Below are 24,665 nucleotides of genomic sequence, written 5' to 3'. Positions count from 1 at the left end.
CCTCATACGGTAACCCTTGGATTCCTGGAATCAATCTCGTGAATCTTCTCTGAACCCTCTCCAATGTCAGTATATTCTTTCTAAAATAAGGAGCCCAAAACTGCACACAATACTCCAGGTGTGGTCTCATGAGTGCCTTATAGAACCTCAACATCACATCCCTGTTCTTATATGCTATACCTCTAGAAATGAATGCCAAAATTGCATTCGCCTTCTTCACCACTGACTCAACCCAGAGATTAATCTTTAGGGTATCCTGCACAAGGACTCTCAAGTCCCTTTTCACCTCTGCATTTTGAATTCTCTCCCCATCTAAGTAATAGTCGGCTCATTTATTTCTTCCACCAAAGTGCATGACCATACACTTTCCAACATTGTATTTCATTTGCCACTTATTTGCCCATTCTCCTAAACTATCTAAGTCTCTCTGCAGGCTCTCTGTTTCCAAAACACTACCCACTCCTCCACTTATCTTTGTATCATCTGCAAATTTAGCCACAAATCCATTAATCCATTGTCCAAATCATTGACATACATCGTAAGAAACAATGGTCCCAACACTGACTCCTACGGAAATCCACTGGTAACCTGCAGCCAGCCAGAATAAGATCCTTTTATTTCCGTTCTCTGTTTTCTGCCGATTAGCCAATGCTCCACCCAGGCTAGTAACTCCCCCGTAATTCCATGGACTCTTACCTTGCTAAGCAGCCTCACGTGCAGCACCCTGTCAAAGGTCTTCTGAAAATCCAAGTACACCACATATTCTGCATCTCCTTTGTCTACCCTGCTTGTAATTTCCACATAAAATTGCAGTAGGTTAGTCATGCACCTCCAGGTGTCCATAATCTCATCCCTAACAATTGATTCCATCAACCTCCCGACCACTGAAGTCAGGCTAACAGGTCTATAGTTTCCTTTCTGCTGCCTCCCACCCTTCTTAAATAGCGGAATAACATGTGTAATTTTCCAGTCGTACAGTACAATGCCAAAATCTATTGATTCTTGAAAGATCATTGTTAATGACTCCGCAATCTCTCCAGCTTTTTCTTTCAGAACCCAAGGGTGCATTCCATCAGGTCCAGGAGATTTATCCACCATCAGAACGTTAAGCTTCCTGAGCACCTTCTCAGTCATAATTTTCACAGCACATACTTCACTCTTGAATGTCTAGTATACTGCAAATGTCTTCCACTGTGAAGACTGATGCAAAATATGCATTCAGTTCCTCTGCCATCTCTGCATCTCTCATTACAATATCTCCAGCGTCACTTTCTATTGGTCCTATATCTACCCTCAACTCTGTTTTACCCTTTATATACTTAAAAAAGCTTTTAGTATCTTCTTTGATATTGGTCACCAACTTCCTTTCATAATTCATCTTTTCCTTCCTAATGACCTTCTTAGTTTCCTTCTGAAAGTTTTTAAAAGCTTCCCAATCCTCTATCTCCCCACTAGCTTTGGCTTCCTTGTATGCCCTCTCTTTTGCTTTTACTTTGGCTCTGACTTCACTTGTCAGCCACGGTAGTGTCCTTCTTCCATCGAAAATTTCTTCTTATTTGGCATATACAGTATCTGTCTTGCAATTCCCTCAATTTTCGCAGAAACACCAGACATTGCTGCTCTGCTATCCTTTCTGCTAGTATCCATTTCCTGTCAACCTTGGCCAGTTCCTCTCTCATGCCATTGTAATTTCCTTTATTCCATTGAAATACCGACACATGGGAATTTAGTTTCTCCTTCTCAAATTTCAGAGTGAACCCGATCATATTGTGATCACTGTTCCCTAAGGGTTCCTTAAACTTATGCTTTCTGATCACCTCTGGTTCATTGCACAACACCCAATCCAGCACAGCCGATCCCCTAGTGGGCTCAACAACAAGCTGATCTAAAAAGCCATCCCTTAGACATTCTACAAATTCTCTCTCTTGAGGTCCAGTACTGCCTCTGGTTTTCCCAATCCACTTTCATGTTAAAATCCCCAACAATTATCATGACATTGCCCTTCTGACACACCTTTTCTATCTCCTGCTGTAATTTGTAATCCACATCCCGGCTGCTGTTTGGAGGCCTGTATACAACTGCCATTAGGGTCCTTTTACCCTTGCCATTTCTTAACTCAACCCATAGAGACTCTACACCTTATGATCCTATGTCATTCCTTTCTAATGATTTAATATTATTTCTTATACACAGGGCCATACCACCCCTTCTGCCTACTAATCTATCTTTCCAAGACACCAGCTCCCAATGGGCGGCCATCCTTTAGCCAAGTTTCAGAGATGGCCACAATGTCATACTTGCCAAACTGTAGCTGAATTTCAAGATCGTCCATTTTATTTCTTATGCTGCGTGCATTCAAATAAAATACTTTCAGTCCAGTATTTGTTGCTCTCTGTTTTAACTGCGGGGAGTAGTGGGGAGACTGCAGCTGGTAATGTTGCACATCCCTCAAGGGCTTGCAGCAGAATCTGCATCCACCAGACCACGTGCTGGCAGCTGCAGGGTCTGGCAATAGATGAATAGAAGCTGAGGCTTTATAAAGCATTGGTCAGACCACATTTGTGAGCAGTTTTGTGTTCCATATCTGAGAAAGGACAGGCTAACATTGGAGAAGATCCAGAGGAGATTTACAAGAATGATCCTGGGAATGAAAGAATTAATGTACGAGGAGCATTTGAAGACTGTTCCTGCAGTCACTGGAGTTTAGAAGAATGAGGGAGGATCTCACTGAACCTTACTGAATATTGAATAGCCTGGAATGGTGTTCATAGGGAGGATGTTTACAGTAGCACAAAGGACACAGCCTCAGAATAGAAGAACATCCCTTTAGAACTGAAATGAGGAAGAATCTCTTCAGCGAGAGGGTGGTGAAACTGTGAATTCATTGCCACAAACAGCCTTGGAGACCAAGTCATCGGGAATATTCATAGCGGAGGTTGACAGTTTCTTCATTATCAAGGATGTCGAAGGATATGGAGAGAAGGCATGAGAATGGGTCAAAGGGGGAAATAAATAGCCGTGATTGAATGACAGAGCAAACTAAATGGACTGAATGGCCTAATTCTGCTCCTATGTCTTATGGTCTTAGAGTAATGTATATTGAAACTGACAGTGTATAACTTGACACAAGGAAACCCCACATCGTGTTCTGGGACCTTCACAACTGGAGATTGCACTGTTTATAGGGATTTTATAAATAGCCTTAGGTGACATACTGTGCTATTTCATACCAATAAAATGCTGTGAACAATTTCCAGGCCAATAAACAAAAATAACATGATTTAAGTATCTAGTAGCTATCATTACTGAGGACACAGTATCTGAAGAGGAAGATAAGACCTGAATTGTCATTGTTCCCAATCAATTGACAAAACCAACACAAGTCAGAACAAATAGCAGTATTTCTCTGAATGGAAGGTTGCATTTGTTGTAAACCCTGTCCTGATCTATGGCTGTGAGGGAAAGTGCTCAAGTAAAGGTCAGAATAGGATTGAGACATTAGAAATCATTTGCTCTGGAAGGCTGCTGGACATCTCATATCCTGAGCACTTAGTCTGTCAGCAATGAGTTTATCAGGCAACAAATCATTCAAGAAATTGTGTAAAACTAGCCAAGCATGGGAAGGATGCACAGGAGGAGGTTATGCAGCATCAAAGATGCCTCAACAGCCCTCACAGCGGATTTGATTTGAAATGTTCTTTGGTGTAGTGTCCACAATTAACAACTAAGTTCACCTTTCATCCCGTTGAGCTGTTAAATAAGTCAATTAGAAGTGCTTTGTTGTAATATGTACTCATTAACACAACAAAAATGCCAGTAAATCTTCTTTTCCCAATCATAAGCATTGAACCTAGTTAGCACTGAAAGCTGAAATTACTGGAAATACTACGCAGGTCAGACATCATCTCCTGGGAAAAATTTAACATTTCAGTTTGATGACTTTTTGTCAGAACACCATGAACTTGCAACTTTCTTTCTCTCTCAAATCTTTTTTAACTACCATGTTAAATAATTATCTGCTTACCAGTTGTGCTGTGTCTGAAATTACGTATCATATTTCAGCATCTCCAGAACCTAAAATTCAGACAAGAAATAGGATGAAGCTGTGGACATGCAAGAAACTCACTGCTCCAGACTTTCTCCCTAAATTAAAATAAAGCGATTCACAAATGCGAAATGATTCTTTCCCACATTAACAAAACATAGGAATAGCGTGAGCGAAGTGAGATCTAATTTTTTCAGGATACATGTAATAGGGTAAAACCACCTCTCCAAAGAGGGTCAGGAAAAAAATACTTCTGCTCATTAGAACTTAGTGACAGGATGTTAAACAGAGGAGATTGTCCCAACAAAATGCCGCTAGGGAGCTCTACCAGGAGCACTGGAGGTACGACTTGATGCCGTGCAGCTCTCTCTCTGGCTGTTTAGATCATAACCTCAAACCCTTTGATGCTACCATGTGTTTACAAACAAACGTTGGAATTCTCTGCAGTATTAAGGATGATAGCTATCAAGTGACCTGCATACTTCCAATTGTTCTTGAAAATTATATGATAGCAAGCCAACAACCAATGGTGACGTTTTGCAGGCAGTTCACAAAACTACCGGATACTCTAATAGATATACTTCTTCTGAACTGTGATCGCTTCAGTCCGTAGTCTGTAATTTCACTTTTAAGGATATACTTTTGAACCGGCTGAACGATCTGGCACTTCTGCGATCTCCTGGGGGATTCAGTGAATTAAAATCTCGAGAATGTGGTTACAGCGGGGCAGCCATCACTGTGGGGGGCACTGTGTCAAGGCAGATAGCAGGAGCCAAATCAATGGGCAGCTGAATTACTCCATGCCAACTAAAGCATCAAGCAAGATTAAAATCGTCGAGGATGAGAGTGGAAAACAAGCAGGTGTCCAGTGGCATCTATCTGAGATCAGTTTCCTTCTCTTCTCCATACCACCGTTGGGGGAGAGGAGCAGGAGTCTTCTGTCCCGGGCTGCTACATTCAGGACCAGTTGTTTCCCTGCAGCGATTGGGCTCCCAGACAGGCTTCACTTGCCTCAGCACTGAATAAGCCCCACAGCTGTGGAATCTCTTACAAGGATTTTGTAGTTCATGTTCCATGTGCTTTCGTTTACTTTTTTTTAAATATTTGTGCAATTTGTTTTCTCTTGCAAATTGATTATGTGGCAGCCTTGTGTGTTTTTTAGTGAAGTCTATTGTTCTTCTCTGTTTTGTGAATGCCTGTATGAAGATGAATCTCAAGGTTGCATATGGTATACATATTTTGATAATAAACTTGATCTTTGATTATCCAATTACATTATAATTTTCTTTCTCTTGGTCCAGTATGCACTGGACTTGGACCATATTCAGAGCATTCTTACGTGGAATTAGTGTGTGAATGCTTTGAGTTCCTGTCAGAACATTGATTTATCTTGCACTGAAAGAAAGTTGTAAGACATCATGCTGCCTCTGGAAATCAGGAGCATGACAACACTTTTCAATTCTGCAATTAATTGTGTATATATGTTCTTCAGAATTTGATGGTTTCATGGTGTAATAATGAAGACCTTTATCAGTTTACTGTCATACAAAATCCAAACCACTATAATGCGCTGCAGAAGTCAGTCTATTCTAAGCTGAAATCCAGGTACTGAAACAAGATTGAATCAGAAGCAGATTTAATATCATCCACATCCGTTGCGAAATGTGTTAGCTTAGTGGCAACAGTACATTGCAATACATGGTAAATATAGAAAAAATAAATAAATTACAGTAAGTATATATATATATGTATTAAATAGTTAAATTAAAAATAGTGCAAAACAGAAATAATTTGTAAAAAGTCTGGTAGTGTTCATGGGTTCAATGTCCAGTTAGAAATCAGATGGCAGAGGGGAAGAAGCTGTTCCTGAATCGCTGAGTGTGTGTCTTCAGGATTCTGTATCTCCTTCCTGATGGTAACAATGTCCTGCGTCATGAGGGTCCTTAATAATGGACACCGTCTTTCTGAGTCACCTTAAAGATTTCTTGGATACTACAGAGGCTAGTACCCATGATGGAGCTGGCTAGTTTTACAACTTTCTGTAGCTTCTTTCAATCCCATGCAGTAACCCCACCCCCACCCCGTCCCAATACCAGGTGGTGATGCAGCCTGTCAGAATGTTCTCTACAATACATCTGTAGAGGTTTCTCCTGTTCTAATGCTTTTTTCTTGATGTAACTGAGGACCAGGGTCAAAACAGTTATATCCACTGGAGATAGTGCCCAGTTCATCTGGTGTTTCTCCCCAAGCTCCAAAAATGTAGTATGCTGGAAAGGAAGGCCAAATGTCTGTTCCTATTCTCTGTGTTGAGAATATTGGCCTCTGGTGCATCTAGTCCTGATACCAGCTTTCCATCATACCCAAAATAATAATCAGCAACACCTTTAGGGCCAGTAGAATATATGCTGGCCCCCAGGATCCAGTAGCGGGTGCAGAAGAGAATCACCAAGATGTTGCAAAAGATAGAGTATTCAAGTTTTGTGGAAATACTGGATAGGTTGGGATTGTTTTTACTGGAATAGAGTAGACAAAGTGGAGACCCGATTAAGGTATACAAAATTGTGAAGGGTATAGACAGGGTAGATAGGAAGTAAGTTTTCCCTGATAAGCAAAGATGTCTAAAACTAGAGAGTGTAGTATTAGGGAAAAGGGTACGAGATTTCAAGGAGATCCAAGGAGGAATGTGTTTTCAAGGTGGTTGGAATCTGGAACACAGTGTCAGAGTGGGTGGTGAAGGCAGACGCTCTCATAACATTTAAGAAGTATCTGGATGAGCATTTGAATCACTGAGGCATAGAAGACTGCAGACTGAGTGCTGATAGATGGCGTTAGTGTAGATGGTCAGCGTCAACACGATGGTCCAAAGAGCTGTATGACTCCGTTACTCCTGTTATTTCTCCATTATATAATGGTCATTACAGCAGCCTTGTGTTTACATGTAGGGAACCAACCAGTCTATAGCTGTTCTTTAGCTTAAAGATTGCTTCATTTTTCAGTAGTATTTAAAGTTTAATTTTAAACATTTTAAAGATTTCAAATCATTGGAACATACGGTGAACTGCATTATTTGTGCAAGTAACTGATTCAGTCCAAGGATGGGCAAGGGTCACCATGCTCCTGGCACCGACATAGTAGCATGCCAGCAACTTACTAGTCCAACACAGCCATGAACCCTGATCACTGATGCTATAAAGTTTATGCTAGCTGCTATGCTTCTATAGTATGTATCATTATTAATACAGTGAAGCCATTCAGCAAAAAATGAAGCTTCTCTTTTGTGGAATGAAGTTTAGAGTCAAAATAGTCAAATTCTACACAGTCTTGGAGGCTAACCTCAGAACCTATTAACAACTGTGGAGGTTTAGAAGTATTACTTTGTTCAGCATCTACGATTTCAAAGCCAATACATGGACAGCCTTCTCCTTTACCTTTGTTGGAAAAGCTCTTGACTTACAAAGAGAGCATCAAGAAAATCAACAGGGATTCTGTATAACCAGGTTTTTCCACTTATGTACTTCAGTGCACTCTACTTAATTTATGTAGCAACAATATGGAACTCAATTCCTTCCGAAGAGAAAGAGTAATCAAAACTCTTTAATTCTTAAATTTAAATGGGTTACAGGGAAATTAGTCTACCTATTGTGTGCTCCAATAACATTTTAAGAACTTAAACTATCTTTGGGCAAACAATAACTGAGTTCATAGCTGTACACCATATTTCTGTAACAAGCCAAATAGGATTTGTTCAAATTTGAGAGTTAAATGCATGTGTCTGTCTTCCATTTATTTTTACAGGTCCATAGTCGGAATCTGCTCTCTTTGGATTTTGACCGTGTGACTAGAACAGAAAAGATATACGATGACCATCGTAAGTTCACCCTCCGAATCCTGTATGATCAGTTGGGCCGACCTACGCTGTGGTCTCCAAGCAGCAAACTAAATGGTGTGAATGTAACATATTCATCAGCTGGTCTGGTGGCTGGTATCCAGAGAGGAACCATGTCAGAGAGAATCGAATATGACCAAGCAGGCAGGATCGTATCCAGAACATTTGCAGATGGAAAATCATGGAGCTACACTTATCTGGAAAAGGTACTGGCCTACTACATTGATGTTCATCTCTCTCTAGGGTAACACAATTTACATCTTGAGAAAGATGAATCAACAATCCACCGACCCACTTTTCCATAAGAGGTTAACACATCTATTGGAGTTTGACAACTGGAATTCTTAATCAAAAAAATTTTGAATGCATATTCAACAGTAATATCATTTAAATAAAGTTACTAGAGGCATAATCCTTCTGTAACCATCAGAGAGCCATTGATAAACCATTAGGAGCAATAACCTTAATTAGTTTTTCATTACACTTAATTGGTTCAAATTTAAAATTTTGTCATGAGTGAAACGTAATGTGCATATCTCTTGCAAGCGAACCAAAATGAAAAATACTTACAGGAAAGTGAAAATGTTTTCCAAACTCTATAGCTATGATTTTGGTCCTGTTTAGTTTCGGAGTTTTGGATCTTTTGATCTTAAAATATACTCCACAAGGTTCTGCTATAAACTGCTTCAGCATGGCGCAAAAAATAAATTCTGCAAATATAACTTGCAATGTCACGTTTCGCTGGTGGAATTGCATTGTGTTCTGCTGTATCCTCTGAAGCCTGCCTGGTTCATTAAATCTTCGCATTGAAATTACCCCAACAATGTGTCACCCAAGGTTCTGTTCTAGAAACTAGTTATTCCAATTGGCATTGGTATGGTACCAGCTTCAACGTGTCTGGAATAGGTTCTGTTATTTTAATAGATTGAATCAATATCTGTCATGACAATATGATAAGAATCTGAAGAGACATACTAAACCTGAGCTATTTATTAGAATCATAGAAGGTGACTAATCATGTAACAAAATTCTAAATGTAATTAGTTGCCTCAGTGCCTCTCTTTGACGGTACGAAGTATCAAGTACATAGACATCAGCTGAGCACTTGGAATTTATTTCCTAGGTGGTGATGGAAGACTATTGCTCATGTGTTTAAATCTGTTGTTAAATGTTTTATGATATAGTTACCAGTCATTCAAAGCTGTAAATGAAACTTAATTCATTCTGTTTCATCTTCCTCAAGGAGATGATTGAATATGCTGTGTAAATGTGGTTCATATCAGCTAGTGTACTTTAACATACATTGCTAACATGATTTATATAGATCAGATTAATTTCTTAGCAGTTATATTCCAAACACCGGTTCAGGCTGAGCGACAGATTTAAGTTGTCATGAATTTGAATATATTTTACCTTATAATTAACTAAGCTGATCATGCTGACTGATGTCGTTTTATGAAAAAGCACAAGAAATAGTTAATGGAATTCCTACAATTCATGTTGCATGATAAGTTACCATAAAATATGATTTCTCCTGTTTCTTTTAGTCCTCGGTGTTGCTTCTACATACTCAGAGACAGTACATCTTTGAATTTGACAAAAATGATCGCCTATCTTCTGTAACAATGCCAAATGTAGCTCAGCAAAATCTGGAAACCATCCGTTCTGTGGGCTATTATAGAAACATCTACAACTCACCAGAGGGAAATGCTTCAGTGATTCAGGACCTCACAGAGGATGATCAGCTATTGCAGACTTTATACCTCGGAACAGGACGTCGTGTACTCTACAAATATGGCAAGCTGTCCAAACTCTCTGAAATCCTTTATGATACCACAAGGATTGGGTACACTTATGATGAAACAGCTGGTATGCTCAAGACTGTCAACTTGCAAAATGAAGGCTTTACTTGCACAATACGTTTCAGGCAAATTGGCCCTCTTATTGACAGACAAATATTTCGCTTCAGCGAAGAGGGAATGGTGAATGCTCGCTTTGATTATAACTATGACAACAGCTTTCGGGTTACCAGTATGCAACCTGTCATCAATGAGAAACCTTTACCTATTGATCTGTACCAGTATGACGATGTGTCTGGGAAAATTGAACAGTTTGGAAAATTTGGTGTTATTTATTATGACATTAATCAAATCATCACCACTGCAGTGATGACTCACACAAAGCATTTTGATGCATTTGGACGAGTGAAAGAAGTCCAGTATGAAATTTTCAGATCACTCATGTACTGGATGACAGTGCAATATGACAACATGGGTAGAGTGATAAAACGAGAACTGAAGGTTGGCCCCTATGCCAATACATCCAGATATGCTTATGATTATGATGCAGACGGGCAGCTCCAGACGGTATCCTTGAATGACAAACCTCTCTGGCGCTACAGCTATGATTTAAATGGAAATCTCTATTTGCTAAGCCCTGGCAACAGTGCTCGTTTAACTCCACTGAGGTATGACCTGAGAGACCGGATTATTCGTCTGGGAGATATACAGTATAAAGTAGATGCAGATGGGTTCTTGCGCCAAAGAGGCAATGTTATCTTTGACTACAATTCAGCTGGTCTTCTTACCAAAGCATACAATAAAATAAATGGTTGGAGAGTGCACTATCGATATGATGGAGTTGGAAGAAGAGTTTCAAGTAGAACCAGCTATGGGTTGTATTTGCAATTCTTCTATGCAGATCTGAGTAACCCTACAAGAGTGACTCATATGTATAATCATACAAGTTCTGAGGTGGCATCTCTATACTATGATCTTCAAGGGCATCTTTTTGCAATGGAGATTAGCAGTGGTGCTGAGTTCTACGTTGCCTGTGACAACACGGGTACGCCATTGGCTGTATTCAGTGCGACCGGTTTAATGATTAAGCAGATCACTTATACCGCGTACGGAGAAATTTATATGGACACAAACCCTGCCTTTCAACTCATTGTGGGCTATCATGGTGGCTTGTATGATCCCCTTACCAAACTGATACACTTTGGGCGACGAGATTACGATGTGCTTTCTGGGAGATGGACGGCACCCGACCACAGTATTTGGAATCAGCTCAGCAACACTCTTGTACCTTTTAATTTGTACATGTTTAAAAATAACAACCCAGTCAGCAACATACAGGATATCAAATGCTACATGACAGGTGAGAAAGATTATGTATTAATGTTTTAGCGATTAGGTGTTCTGTTTCACACAGATAACTGGCACTTAGATAATCCTTAAAGAGCCACATGATGGATGAAGCAGATACCTCCATTACATTTCAGTATACAAAAGCAACACTTATCTAAGATCTACAATTAATTCATTGTAAAGCAAGCTAACCAGGATTCTTTGATCAATAGCTGGCATGAAATGTGATGCTAGTTAAAATAGTTTGTTACTCTCTTGTTTATAATTTATAATACTTTCTAAACTGTAAATGTTTTATAAGAGGGAGATATTTCTGTGTCAGAGAAATGTAGGACAAAATTGCAACTCTTAAATATAATTTTGGAATACCAGTGTAGATGGGAATAAGAATAATAAAAATTAAAGGAATAACTTAAAATAGTAAGAAAGAACAAAGTATGCCTACTTAAAAGGATTTCAGTTCTACTGCAAGTTATGGAACTATAGGAAAAATAATTCTCTGTTGCAGAATGCTGTACATACAAGAATATTAAACACAAAATAATCTGCAGATGCTGGGGTCAAAGTAACACTCACAACATGCTGGAGGAACTCAGCAGGTCGGGCAGCATCCATGGAAACGTCGACTCATTGTTTCCACGGATGCTGCCCGACCTGCTGAGTTCCTCCAGCATGTTGTTAGTGTTGCATACAAGGATATTGTAGTTCTCTAAAATTTTACCATCATTATACAGCAATAACATGACACGACATTGTTGTTACTTCCAAATGGCTGGTAAGATTGATTCCAGAAATAGATTCAGAGTATCACAGCCAGTGAACGTTACATACTGCAGAATAAGGCAGATTCTATCTCAAGGACAAATTAAAATTAGTGCAGAAAAGCAAAAGATTAACTTGCATTGAAAATATGCTTAAAATGGTCTTGTATTTTGTACTCTAGGTTCACTGAAGTAATTATAGGCCAGTGGGCCATTAGATTTGTCATAGATTATAAAGTAAAGATTAAAGATTAGCTTTATTTGTCGCATGTACACCAAAAATCGAAATATACAGTGAAACGCATCGTTTTGTGTCCATGACCAACCCAGTCCAAGGATTGTGCTGGGGCAGCCCGCAAACGTTGCCACGTTTCCACCGCCAACATAGTATGCCCATAACTCACCAACCCTAACCCTAGCTGTACCTCTTCGGAATGTGGGAGGAAATTGAACCACCCAGAGGTAATCTGTGTGGTCATGCAAAAAATGTACAAATTCCTTACAGGACAGTGTCAGGAGTCAAACACAGATCGGTGATCATTGGCTCTGTAAAGCAACTGTGCTAACCACTAAGCCACCGTGCTGGCCAATCGTAGACCTTATAACTGTACAGCATAGGGATAAGCCCTATAGTCCACCACTTTTACACCTATCATGCTGCCAATCAAATGAATCCCACCTCCCTACTCATGGTCTGTACCCTCTTAAATGTCTCTTAAATGTTGCTCTTCTATCTGCTTTCATCACTTCCCCTGGCAGCATATTCCAGGCACTTAGCGCTCTCTGGGTAAAAAAAAAGCCTTGCACATTTCCTTTAAACTTCTTCCCTCTCAATGTAAACCTATACCATCTACTATTTAACATCTCCAACCTCGAAGAAAGAGTCTGCCCCTCATAATTTTATACACTTCTACAGGTCATCCTTCAGCCTCTGATGGCCCCAGAGTAAACAATCCAAATTTATCCAACATATCCTTATAAGGAAAATCCACCAATTCAGGTAACATCCTGGTGAGCATTTCTGCAGCCTCTCCAGACCCCTCACTTTTTTCCGCCAGTGTGTAGCTAGATCTGCATATAATACTCCAAATATGGTCTAACCAAAGTCACTGCAACTTAACTTGACGACAGTGATATTCAATACTCCAGCCAATGAATGCAAACATGCCATCTGTGTTCTTTTTTGCCACTTTCAGAGAGCAAGAGACTTTCACCCCAAGATCCCTTTTGTACATAAGGGTCCTGTCATCTCTCCACCTTCCTCACTTTTCACAACTCCAGTAATCTTTACATCATCTGCAAACCTAATAATGAAGCAACCCACTTTTTCATTCAGAATATATGATTCCATCAAGCACTGGACACCTATCCACCATAATGTTTTTCAAGACACCTGGCATCTTCCCCTCCTTAATATCTGCATATTATGTCCTCAAAGATCAACATACCTCTCCCTATCTCACCCACAACCTTGTCCTTGTCATTGGTGAATATCAGTGCAAAAGTATTAAGGACCTCACCGACTTATTCTGGCATAAATTCTCTCCTTGTTCCTTTTCTCTAGCTATTCTTTTGCTATTAATATATGTATAAAATACCCTGGGATTCTTTTTAATCTTACCTACCAAGGACATTTCATAGCCTCTTAGCCCTCCTAATCCCTTGTTTTAAGTTATTTCCTGCTTACTTTATCTTCCTCAAGGGCCCTGTGTAATTTCAGCTTCCTAGGCCTTACATATCCTACCTTCTTTTTAACTAAACTTACGATATCCCTTGTTATTCACGGTGTCCGAACCTCGTGATCATGACCTTCCATCCTTAAAGGATCATGCTGGTCTGAACTCAAACCTTCAGAAGAATCTCACTTGTCAGAGGTGCATTTACCCCTAAAACTGCTGCTCCAACTCATCTTTCCCCAGTTCCTGCCCAATATCATTATAATTAGCCTTCCCTCAATTTAACTACCTTATCCATAACTACCTTAAAATAATAGAATTATGATTACTGTTCCTACAATGCTCCTTAATTTAAACTTCAATCAGCTGTTATATAAAAAAGACTTCAGCTGCAAATCACTAACAACCATACTACAAGTTTAAGCTTCTGAACTCATGTTAGTTGCATTTAGTTCTGTCAAAATGTTACATATTTAAATATTGTGCTGGGCTACAACTTATTTTTTATTATTTTGGGGACCCAATTTTAAATCTAATACACATGAGTAGTGAATTTAGTTTTAATCTCAACCACTGATCTGTAAAGGAAATCCAAGTTACTTTAATTCCATCTCATAAATCCCACCAGCAGACTAGGCACCTGTTCCAGCCAGAAGTCATCAGCAGATGGCAAAAAATCTCCTCAGCTGCTGTTTTGAAATCATTTGCTCTTTCTTTTTTTTTACATCCTCACACAGTCCTTTTCCTTTTAATTCCCTGAATTCAGTTTCCTCCGCTGTAGTGATGGGGTGGAGGGTGGTGTTGTTTACCTAGCTGTTCATTTTCTGCCTTTTTGGTTCTCCCTGAGCATTTCAGCCATCTTCTTGCTTTCATGGATCAGTTCCTTCCCCTTCGCTTCAACTCTACATTTGGACTTCAGCCTTGGACATCCACATGTCTTTTTCCTTGTTGTCTCCTTGATATTCTTTTTTTTCCAACCTTGATGTAAAACCAGTTAAGGCATCTGCTTTCCTTGTATGTATAAGAAATGCAACCTGTTTCTAAAAGTAATTTTACAGAGTATAACTTACCGCCAAATTTGAAACAACTGTTAGTTGCCAATTAACATACCATACATAGAACAGTGTGCAATATTCTAAATGCATTTCCACATCTTTAAAGAAAGTTGCTAATGACTATCAGGTTTTCAGTGGTATCCCTGTAATGAGGTGAATAGTTAGCAGGTGTGTGTACATAAATACAATTACAATAAGAGCTTATGTGTGATTTTGTTACTCTGTGTATAACAGATGTGAACAGTTGGCTGCTGACATTTGGATTCCAGTTGCATAATGTGATCCCAGGATATCCAAAAACAGAAACTTCTTCAATGGAACCTTCCTACGAGCTTCTGAACACTCAGATGAAAACCCAGCAGTGGGACAATACTAAGGTAACAATCCACAAATGAAAACCATAGAATACTGTAAAGACAGAAAAGCAACATCCTCTTAAGACATCTATGGGCACATCAGTTCCAATTAGTATCAATAGACTTGGCCAATCCTAAAATCATGTTTATGTTCATTTATTTATTTTTCAGGTTTTGGGCATTACTGACAAGGCTGACATTTATTGACTGTGATAATGAGCAGTCTTCTGAAATTATTGCAGTCCTGCTGAATGTACTCGTACATCTATTGGGTAGGAAGTCCTATGATTTTGACCCAGTGACAATAAAGGAACAAGAATTTATTTCCAAGTCAGGCTGGTGTGCACCTTGGAACAGAGTCAGCAAGCAGTGGTGTCCCGTCCCATGCATCTGAAGCCTTTATCCTTCTCAGTGGTAGTTACTGTTTGAGAGGTACTGTCACAAAGGTGTGGGCAAATACCTGCCATGCACATTGTAGTTGATACACACTGCAATCATTCATCACTTGTGGAGTTCAGGGTGGTGAATGCAAAATCAGTGAAGTGGATTGCTTTGTCCTAGATGGCAACAAGCTTCTGGAATATTGTTGAAGTTGTCTATCACACTCCTTGTAGATGGTGGAAAGGTTTTGGGGTGTTAGCAGGTGAGACACAAATACACAGCCTGTACCTGCTCTTGTAGACACAATGTCTCTGTGGTTCATCCAGTTGAGCTTATGGTCGTGGCAACCATCAGGTTGTTGATAACAGGCATTCAACGGACAATTCAACCCCTCATTGGAGGCAGCATTGAGAAGCACTTTGGCACTACAGATTTACTTACTACTTACTAACACGTACCTGAATTTTGTCAAATAACATTGAGCTCAGTTCAGTCACCTTCAAACAGTTTGCCTCATGACCTTCTGATGGAAGGAAGATCATTGATCAGAATAGAATCGAGTTTATTATCACTCATATGTTGTTCAATTTGTTGTTTTGTGGCAGCAGTGCAGTGCCAGACATTAAAAAAAGAGCAGAAGTTCCAAAATGTGATGCTGCATTACAGTCTAGGATGTGCTGAGATACATCACAGAGATTAACCTGGGGTCATTGGCTGTTTTGAGTCATTCAACATCAAACACTCTTGCCAAGGCAACCCAGCCAGAGTCAATCAGGGCCCTGGCTTGTGTCCCAGTAGCATTGGTCCACAGGTCACACTTCCTGATCCATAGGCATCTGGAGGCTCGCTCGGCAGCCTCTGTGGCTGTTTTGTAAAAATCAATAGTGTTAAGGAGAAATAGTGCTGTAGTGCTCATGGACTATGCAGAAATCTGAAGGCGGAGGGAAGAAGCTATCCCAAAGCACTGAATGTGGGTCTTCAGGCTCCTGTACCTCCTCACTGATGGGAGTATTGAGAAGAGCGCATACTCCAAATGGTGAGACTCCTTAATGATGGATGCCACCTTCTCGAGGCACCGCCTTTTGAAAATATCCTCTGGGTTGTGCCCACGATGGAAATGATCAAGTCTAAGCTCTCTGCAGCCAACTCCACCACGATCATATCTGTAGCATCCTTCAGTCCCGTGGAGTCTCAATACCAGTTGGTGAATGTTCTTTACTGTACCCCTGTAGATACTTGCTAGAGTCTTTGATGACAATCCAAATCTCCTCCAATTCCTAATGAAGTATAGCCACTGGCGTGCCTTCTTCATGATTGCAATCGGGCCCAGGATAGATCCTCCGTGATGTTGACACCCAGGAACCTGAAGCTGCTCACCCTTTCAATCACTAACCTCTCAATGAGGTTTGCTGTGTGTTCTCCTGACTACCTCTTCTTGGGAAAGTCAAGTTGCAGAAGAAGGTACAAAGGCTCAGGTTTTGAAGTGTAGAACATAGAACAGTACAGCACAGGAACAAGCTCTTTGGCCTGCAATGTTATGTCGAACCAAATAAATTAGTAATCGAATGGCTAATTAAACTAATCTCTTTGGCCTACACAATATACATATCCTTCCATATTTCTCAAATTCATGTGTCTATCTACATGTCTCCTAAAAGTTTCAAATGTTTCTGCCTCTACCACTATCCTTGGCAGCATATTCCAGGCACCCATCCCTCTCTGTGTATACACCTTGCCCCTTACATTACCTTTGAAAATACCCCCCCTCACGTTAAATACATGCCCTTTGGTATTAGACATTTCAACCCTTGGAAAAGATATTGTCTATCTACTCTATCTATGCCTCTCATAATCTATAAACCTCTATCAGATCTCCCCTCAGCCTCCTCCATTCCAGAAAAACAACCCAAGTGTGTCCAACCTCTTCTTGTGGCACATGCCCTCTAATCCAGGCAACGTCCTGGTAAACCTCTTCTGTACCCTCTGTAAAACCTCATCATCCTTCCTATAATGCGGTCACCAGAAACCAACACTACCTCCTCCTTGACCTCAAAATACCTTAGCATATCAATATGCGCGGCACTGATCTCCCTATCCTCCACGTCCTTAACCTTGGTAAGTAATAATGTAAAGTGCTCATTAAGGACCTCACCCATGTCCTCCACACCCATGCAACTGTTCCCGCCTTTATCCTTGTTTGATCCTACCCTTTCCCTAGTTATCCTCTTGCTCTTGATATATGTATAGAATGCCTTGGGATTCTTTATTCCTACTTGACAAGGACTTATCATTGTCCCTCCTAGTGTTCCTAATTTCTGCCTAGAGTTCTTTTCTGGCTTCTTTATAATCCTCAAAGCCCCTGTTTGATTCTAGCTTCCTAAGCTTTTCATACTTTTCCTTTTACTCCTTGACTAAATTCATAACCTCTGTCAATGTCCAAGGTTCTCTTACCTTACCGTCCTTGTCCTTCTTTCTGACTGGAATATACCTGTTCTGTACTCCGTGCAGTTGGTCCTTAAACATCTTCCAGATGTCGGATGTGGACTTGCCAAAAAAACAGCTGTTCCCAATTAATTCTCTCTAGTTCCTGCCTCATGCTCTTGTCATTTGTCCTGCTCCAATTTAATACTCTCCTGCAAGGTCCATACTTTTCCTGCTATAGCTATGATCACTGTTCCCTAATTGTTCACCCACTGAAAGGTTGGTCACCTGGCCAGGCTCGTACACAAAACCAGGTCCTGTACAGTCACTCCTCTTGTTGGACTATCTACATATTGGTATAAGAAACCCACCTGGGTGCACCTAATAAATTCTGCTGCCACTTCTAAACCTCTTGTCCCAGTTTATACTGGAGTGTTATAGACCCCATGACACCAACACAGTTGTTTTTACACCTTTCCTTAATCTGCCTGCATATAAGTTCCTCAATGTCCCAGTGGCTATTGGAGAGGTGGTGGGGGGGGTGGTCTGTAGTACAATCCCATCAGAGTGATTGCACCCTTCCTACTTTTGAGTTTTACCCATACAGACTCAGTGGATGAGCTTTCCATTATACCCCTCTGAATGCAGCTGTGATGTTGTCCCTGATTATTAGTGCAACACCTCCACCCCTTTTACCTCCTCTCTATCATTTCTAAAACATTGAAACCCTGGAATATTAAGAACCCATTCCAGTTCCTCTCTCAATCAAGGCTCTGTAATGGCCACAACATTATAGTTCCGTGTACTGATCGATGCTCTAAGTTCATCATCTTTACCCATAATACTCCTAGCATTAAAGTACACACACTTCAAACTATCCATCCCATCACATCTATTACTTTGTTCCTGCCTGCCTTTACTAGACCTGATATCTAACTTCTTGTCTATCCCTCCTCTCTCTGACCTGGTGCTGTGGTTCCAATCCCCCTGCCAAACTAGTTTAAACCCTACTGATTAGCACTAGTAAACCTCCCAGCCAGGATATTGGTTCCCCTCCAGATTAGATGTAACCCGTCCCTCTTGTTCAGGTCACCTCTGTGCCAGAAAAGGTTCCAATTATCCAGGAACCTGAAACCCTGCCTCCTGCACCAGTTCCTCAGCCACTCATTCATATGTACTATCATCCTATTCCTCTCCTGACTAGCACGTGGCACTGGGAGTAATCCACAGGTTACTACCTTAGAGGTCCCACACTCCAGCCTCTTTCCTAACTCCCTATACTCACTATGACAGGCCACCTCTCTCTTTCTACCAGTGGCATTGGTGCCAATATGCACCACAACCTCTGGCTGCACACCCTCCCCCTTGAAAATCTTCTGCAGCCGCTCTGAGGCACCTTGGACCCAAGCACCCAGAAGGTAACATACAATCTTGGTGTCTCTTTCAAAACTCACAGAATCTTCAGTCTGTCTGTCCCCCTAACTATCGAACCTCTAATCGCTATCACTCTGTCTGACATCACCTTTCCCTGGTGAGCCTCGGAGCCGGCCACAGTGCCACTGGCCTGGCTGCCGCTGCTGTGCCCTGATAGGTCGTCCCCTCCAGCGCTATCCAAAGGGGTATATTTGTTGCGAAAGGGAATGGCCACAGGGGAACCCTGTATTGACTGCTTACTCCCCTTACTTCTGGTTTTCACTCATCTACTATCTGGGTCTGACCACCTCAGTAAAAGTTCCACCCATGAGGTTTTCAGCCTCCTGGATGGTCACCTGTACAGCCAGCTCCAGCTGCAGTTCCTTGACCTTGTCAATCTCAAACTGAAGTTGGATGCACTTCCCACAGATCTAGACAACAGGGAGGCTATTGGGTACCCTGCAAACCCACATCTTACAAGAGGAGCATTCCACTGCCTTAACCACCATCCTACCTCCACATGTTATACCTCTAACTTCTCAAGCTTAAGTTCTAGCCTACGCCTGTTTTCATTGAAGCCTGTTGAGCCAAAGCCTGACCACTCTGACACCGGCCCGGTCCAACAATAGCCTTTCTGCTTACACCTCTTCTTTTTGTTGGCCTCTGCCAAGTGCCTAAGAGACTGTTGTGATTGCAGCTCACTGAAAAGTTCAGAAAGGCCCCGAGCTCTTTTAAAACCTCGCACTGCCTCGCCAACAAATGAGTGCTCACGATGACTGCAGCCTACCAAAAAGTTCCAAAAGGCCCTGAGCTCTTTTTGAACCTGGTGCTGCCTCACCAACGAGCGAATTGTTGACTGAAACTGAGGGGATGATGGTGTTGAATGATGAGCTGTAACTGACAAACAGCAACCTGACTTATAATTAATTTGCTGTTGTCCAGGTGGTCCAAAGCCAAGTGGGGACCCAGTAAGATTGTATCTGCTCTAGACCTGTTGTGACAGTAAGCAAATTGCAATGGGTCCAGACCCTTGTTCAGGCAGAAGTTAGTTTTAGCCATGACCAAATCGATGAAGTAGCTAAAGATCTTTGCATTTAGGATATTGTTGTGATAAACTCCTGCAGTGATGTGCTGGGACTAAGGCTACATCTACACTACGCCGGATAATTTTGAAAATGCCAGTTTTGAGTAAAAACGCAGGACACACAGAAAACAAGCGAAGAGGAAACGGTATACTTAGTGCGTGTTTGTCCAGTTACAGAGTAGAAAAACTTCAAAGGAATTGCTCTTGGCTCTCGCGCAGGAGGACTTAAAACTAAAAAACAACAAATACTGGAGTGTATGGAGGCAACTGACAGGGCGTTCACAGACAGTATGACCAGGCTGATGACAAACATTGAAAAACTGACTAACTCTGTTGCATTAGTAAAGCACCTTGTTAAATGTATAAAACATGTCTGCATCAGTGTTATCTTGTATTTCCATACAATGTTACATTAGGCTGTTACACATCTATTGTCAGAGAAGTACTTGCATAAGTTGGTAAACCACCTTCATACAAGCAAGCGCTGCAGCCATCTGTTCCAGCACGTCATGACAGCGTTTTTAAATAGTCAAAAAAGCTCACTTTACAAGTTAACGCTCACACCGTTCACACTGACTGCGCATTATAACAGCCGTACGACAGTGCTTGCGCAGTACCAAGCAGAAGCAGAAAAAGCATTGTTGTTGTGGTGGTGTTGTCATGACAGTGTTTTTAAATCTCTCCGTTTACCCTGTATACACTACAACGGATATTAGGCGTTTTCAGATTTATTCACTCTGGAAACCGTTTCTGAAAATCTCCGTTTTCGAGGGATGAAAACGCCGTTTTAGTGTGGACAGAGGGTCAAAACGAAGAGAAAAAGCTTTGTTTTCAGAATTATCCGGCGTTATGTGGACGTAGCGTAAGATGATTAACCTGCAACAACCACAGCTAATATTGTTTTTGTGAAGTAATACTCTAATCGTTAGAGCTCTTTTTCGTCTCATTGACCTCAGATTTACCACAATGCCTTGAGGCCACGTTCATTAAAATCCTGCTTTGAGTCCTTGATCAATCATTCTCACCTCTTCTCTGGAATTCAGCTCTTTCTTGCATATTGAAATAAAGATTGTGCTGAAGTGACCCTGATGAAACCTTCGTGGATAAGAAGGCCTTGGTAGCAGAATTGATGATGCCTTCTGTCATTTTAATGATGATTGAGAGTAGTCAGCACAGTAGTTATCCAGACAAAATTTATCCTGCAAAATGAATGAGACAAACCAGGCAATTTTTCACATTGAACAAGAAAATGCCAGTTTATATCAGTTCTGGGCTAGAGGAGCAGGTCTTCAGTCTTACAGTTGAGGTATTGTCTGGTCTGTATTCCTTGGAGTTTAGAAGAATGAGGGGAGGCCTCATAGAAACATTTTGAATGTTAAAAGGCATGGACAGAGTGGATGTGGCAAAGTTGTTTCCCTTGATGGGGGAGTCTAGTACAAGAGGGCATGACTTAAGAATTGAAGGGTGCCCATTCAGAACAGAAATGCGAAGACATTTTTTTAGTCAGAGGGTGGTGAATCTATGGAATTTGTTGCCACGGGCAGCAGTGGAGGCCAAGTCATTGGGTGTATTTAAGGCAGAGATTGATAGGTATCTGAGTAGTCAGGGCACCAAAGGTTATGGTGAGAGGGCGGGGGAGTGGGACTAAATTGGAGAATGGATCAGCTCCTGATAAAATGGCGGAGCAGACTCAATGGCCGAATGGCTGACTTCTGCTCCTTTGTCTTATGGTCTTATGGTCTAGACCCTTTGCTGAATCAAATGCTCACAGCCATTCTTTAGTATTAGGTGGAGTGAATGGAATTGCTGGAGGAATGCTTCTGTATTGTTAAGGATTGAAGGAGAAAGCTGAGATGGATCATTCATTTAGCACTTCCTTCTACAAATGTTTCAGCCTTGCTTTACAGTCCCATGCCAGACCCCACTGTCATTAAAGATGAATGTTTTCAAGGAGATTCCTCCCATTTAGTTTAATTTTCCATCAGCATTCATATTTGCAATATTACGAGCAATTCTAGGCCCTGTGTTTAAGGTGGAATGTGCTGGGCCTGGAGATTGTCCAGATGAGGTTCCCAAGAATGATCCCTTAAATAAAAGGCTTATGAGGAGTATTTGATGTCTCTGGGTCTCTAGTCAATGGAATTCAGGAGGATGAGGGAAGATCTCATTGAAACCTACCAAATACTGAAATGCTGGATGGAGTGGAAATGGAGAGTATTATCTATGAATATGAGAATTGAGGATCCAAGGAGACAGACTCGGAATAAAGAGTCATTGCTTTAGAACTAACAAATTTCTTCAGACACAGTGTGTTGAATCTTGTGGAATTCACTGACATAGAGGGATTGAATTAAGTCATTGGATAAATTGAAAGCGGATATTGACAAATTCTTTATTGGTAAGGCAGTTAATGGTTTCCGGGAGAAAATGGGAGAATGGGGTTTTAAAAATCAGCTTGAATGGTGGATCAGATTTGAAATGCCAAGTGGCCTATTTGTGCCCCTATGTTTTTATTGTCTTATGGTCCTAACTAACAAAACAACAGAGCTTTGATCTGATCCAATCATTGTGAGATCACTTATCTCTGGTACTGCATGCTGCTTTTTCTGTTTCACCATCTTCACCAGGTTGGCACTTTATTTCCCAGCATTCTCCTCTCTCCTCACTGAAAGAAGCTGGATGTCCTTGTCGATATTAGCAGAGTGAGGAAAATGACAGATCACAGCTTACAGATTGCACTGCTACACACTCTCACCACTGCTGATGGACCACAGCACTTCATAGATTCACAATTCTGGGTTGTCAAATCTGAAACAGAATGAGAAACTGGTTTAATATCACTGTTGTAAAATTTGTTGTTTTACAGCAGCAGTATATTGCAATACATAATAATTCTAAAAGCTATAAATTACAATCAAACTATATATAAAATTGAATTAATTAAGTAATGCAAGAAGAGTGCAAAGAAAAAAGAAAAAAAATTGTGAGGTAGTAAACATGGGTTCAGAAATCTGACGGAGGAGGGAAAGAAGCTGTTTCTGAAACACTGAGTGTACATCTCCAGGCTCCCACACCTCCTTCCCAATGGCAGCATTGGGAAGAGGGCATGTCCTGGGCAATGAGGGCCCCTAATGATGGATGCTGCCCCCTTGAGGCACCACCCTCCAAAGGTGTTCTGAATGCTGGGTAGGCCAACGCTTATGATGAACTGATAGAGTCCACAACTCTCTGCAGCCTTTTCCGATACTGGTCCAGTGGCCCCCTCCGTACCTGACAGTGTTGCAACCAGCCAGAACACTCTCCACGGCACATCTGCAGAAACCCGCGAGTCACCCTGATGACATTCTAACTCTCCCCAAACTCTCAATGAAGTACAACTGCTGTCATGCCCTCTTTGTAATTGCATCAATATGTTCGGCCCAGGACAGATATAAACCAAGCTGACACTGTGCTGTACTGTTCTATGTTAAGAGACATTTAGATAGACACAAGAATGTGAGGAAACTGGAAGGATATATACATTGTGTAAGCAGAAAAGATTCGTTCAGTTAGCCATTTAATTACTAACTTAATTGATTTGGCACAACATTGTGGGACGAAGGACCTGTTCCTGTGCTGTACTGTTCTATGAGAAAGATTTCATCCAGGGAAGAACATGGTGAACCTGATGGGTTTTTTAAGAGGGTATTCTAGTCATTACTACTTTGTGACTTCACACTGCTTTGGTGATTGTTAGGTTTAGGCTTCTGCATTACTGGGACAGTCAGCAATTGCTTTATATACCAAGTTAATACTATACAGTTAATCCATGAGATATGGACAAAATAGAACTTCCAAAAAAAGACAAATACCAGGTAGTGCAGATCTAATATTATACAGTTTCAGTGAATGATCCTCGGACATTAAACTGCAGCCAGTGCAGATCCATTAAATTTATAATTTCAAATAGAAAATTGCAACTACTATAGTAGAAAGTAATTCTAGTAATGAGTTTGTCATTTTATCTCAGAATTATAAATACAGAATAAAGAATAAAGATTTATCCCTGTGCACTAAGTGGAATGATCTACTGTCATTCTACTCATGGACAATGTAATAATTTAAATAGAAACTAAACAAACACCTCCAGTTTGCATTCTTTATCCACCTATGTTTAAATTGTGTAATCATTTAAATCAGCCCAAATGCACTAACCAATTATCATTTCCATTATTGTCAATTACAGGCTTGTTGCTTCCAACATGTTATGTGTTCTCTATATTTCAAACAGAAGCAGGTGTGTACTTGTTAGTTCACACCTCATTAAGATGCAATTCCCGTGCATACTTAATCCCCTTTCACTGATGTCAGATTATAGCTTGTAGCAGTCGGCAATGACTGCAATGACAAGCGTGTTCTATAAATAAATAGCTCTTTGTTACACTATATTTACAAACTG

The 24,665-nt window shown here is 40.8% G+C and overlaps 1 protein-coding gene across 1 annotated transcript in view; it reads left to right on the top strand.

Moving 5' to 3' along the window:
• The window catches only part of tenm4 (teneurin transmembrane protein 4), a 631,884-nt gene that overhangs the window by 593,729 nt on the left and 13,490 nt on the right, over positions 1 to 24,665 (top strand). Inside the window, exons 27-29 of the mRNA XM_072263298.1 lie at positions 7,841 to 8,137; positions 9,479 to 11,090; positions 14,807 to 14,949. Coding sequence (XP_072119399.1) covers positions 7,841 to 8,137; positions 9,479 to 11,090; positions 14,807 to 14,949 — 2,052 coding nt within the window. The remainder of the gene's footprint in view (positions 1 to 7,840; positions 8,138 to 9,478; positions 11,091 to 14,806; positions 14,950 to 24,665) is intronic.

The sequence above is a fragment of the Mobula birostris genome, chromosome 7 (assembly GCF_030028105.1).
Source record: "Mobula birostris isolate sMobBir1 chromosome 7, sMobBir1.hap1, whole genome shotgun sequence".
NCBI classification, from domain to species: Eukaryota; Metazoa; Chordata; class Chondrichthyes; order Myliobatiformes; family Myliobatidae; genus Mobula; species Mobula birostris.
Note: the sequence above shows the minus strand (reverse complement) of the source record. Positions and strands in the feature narration are given on the sequence as shown.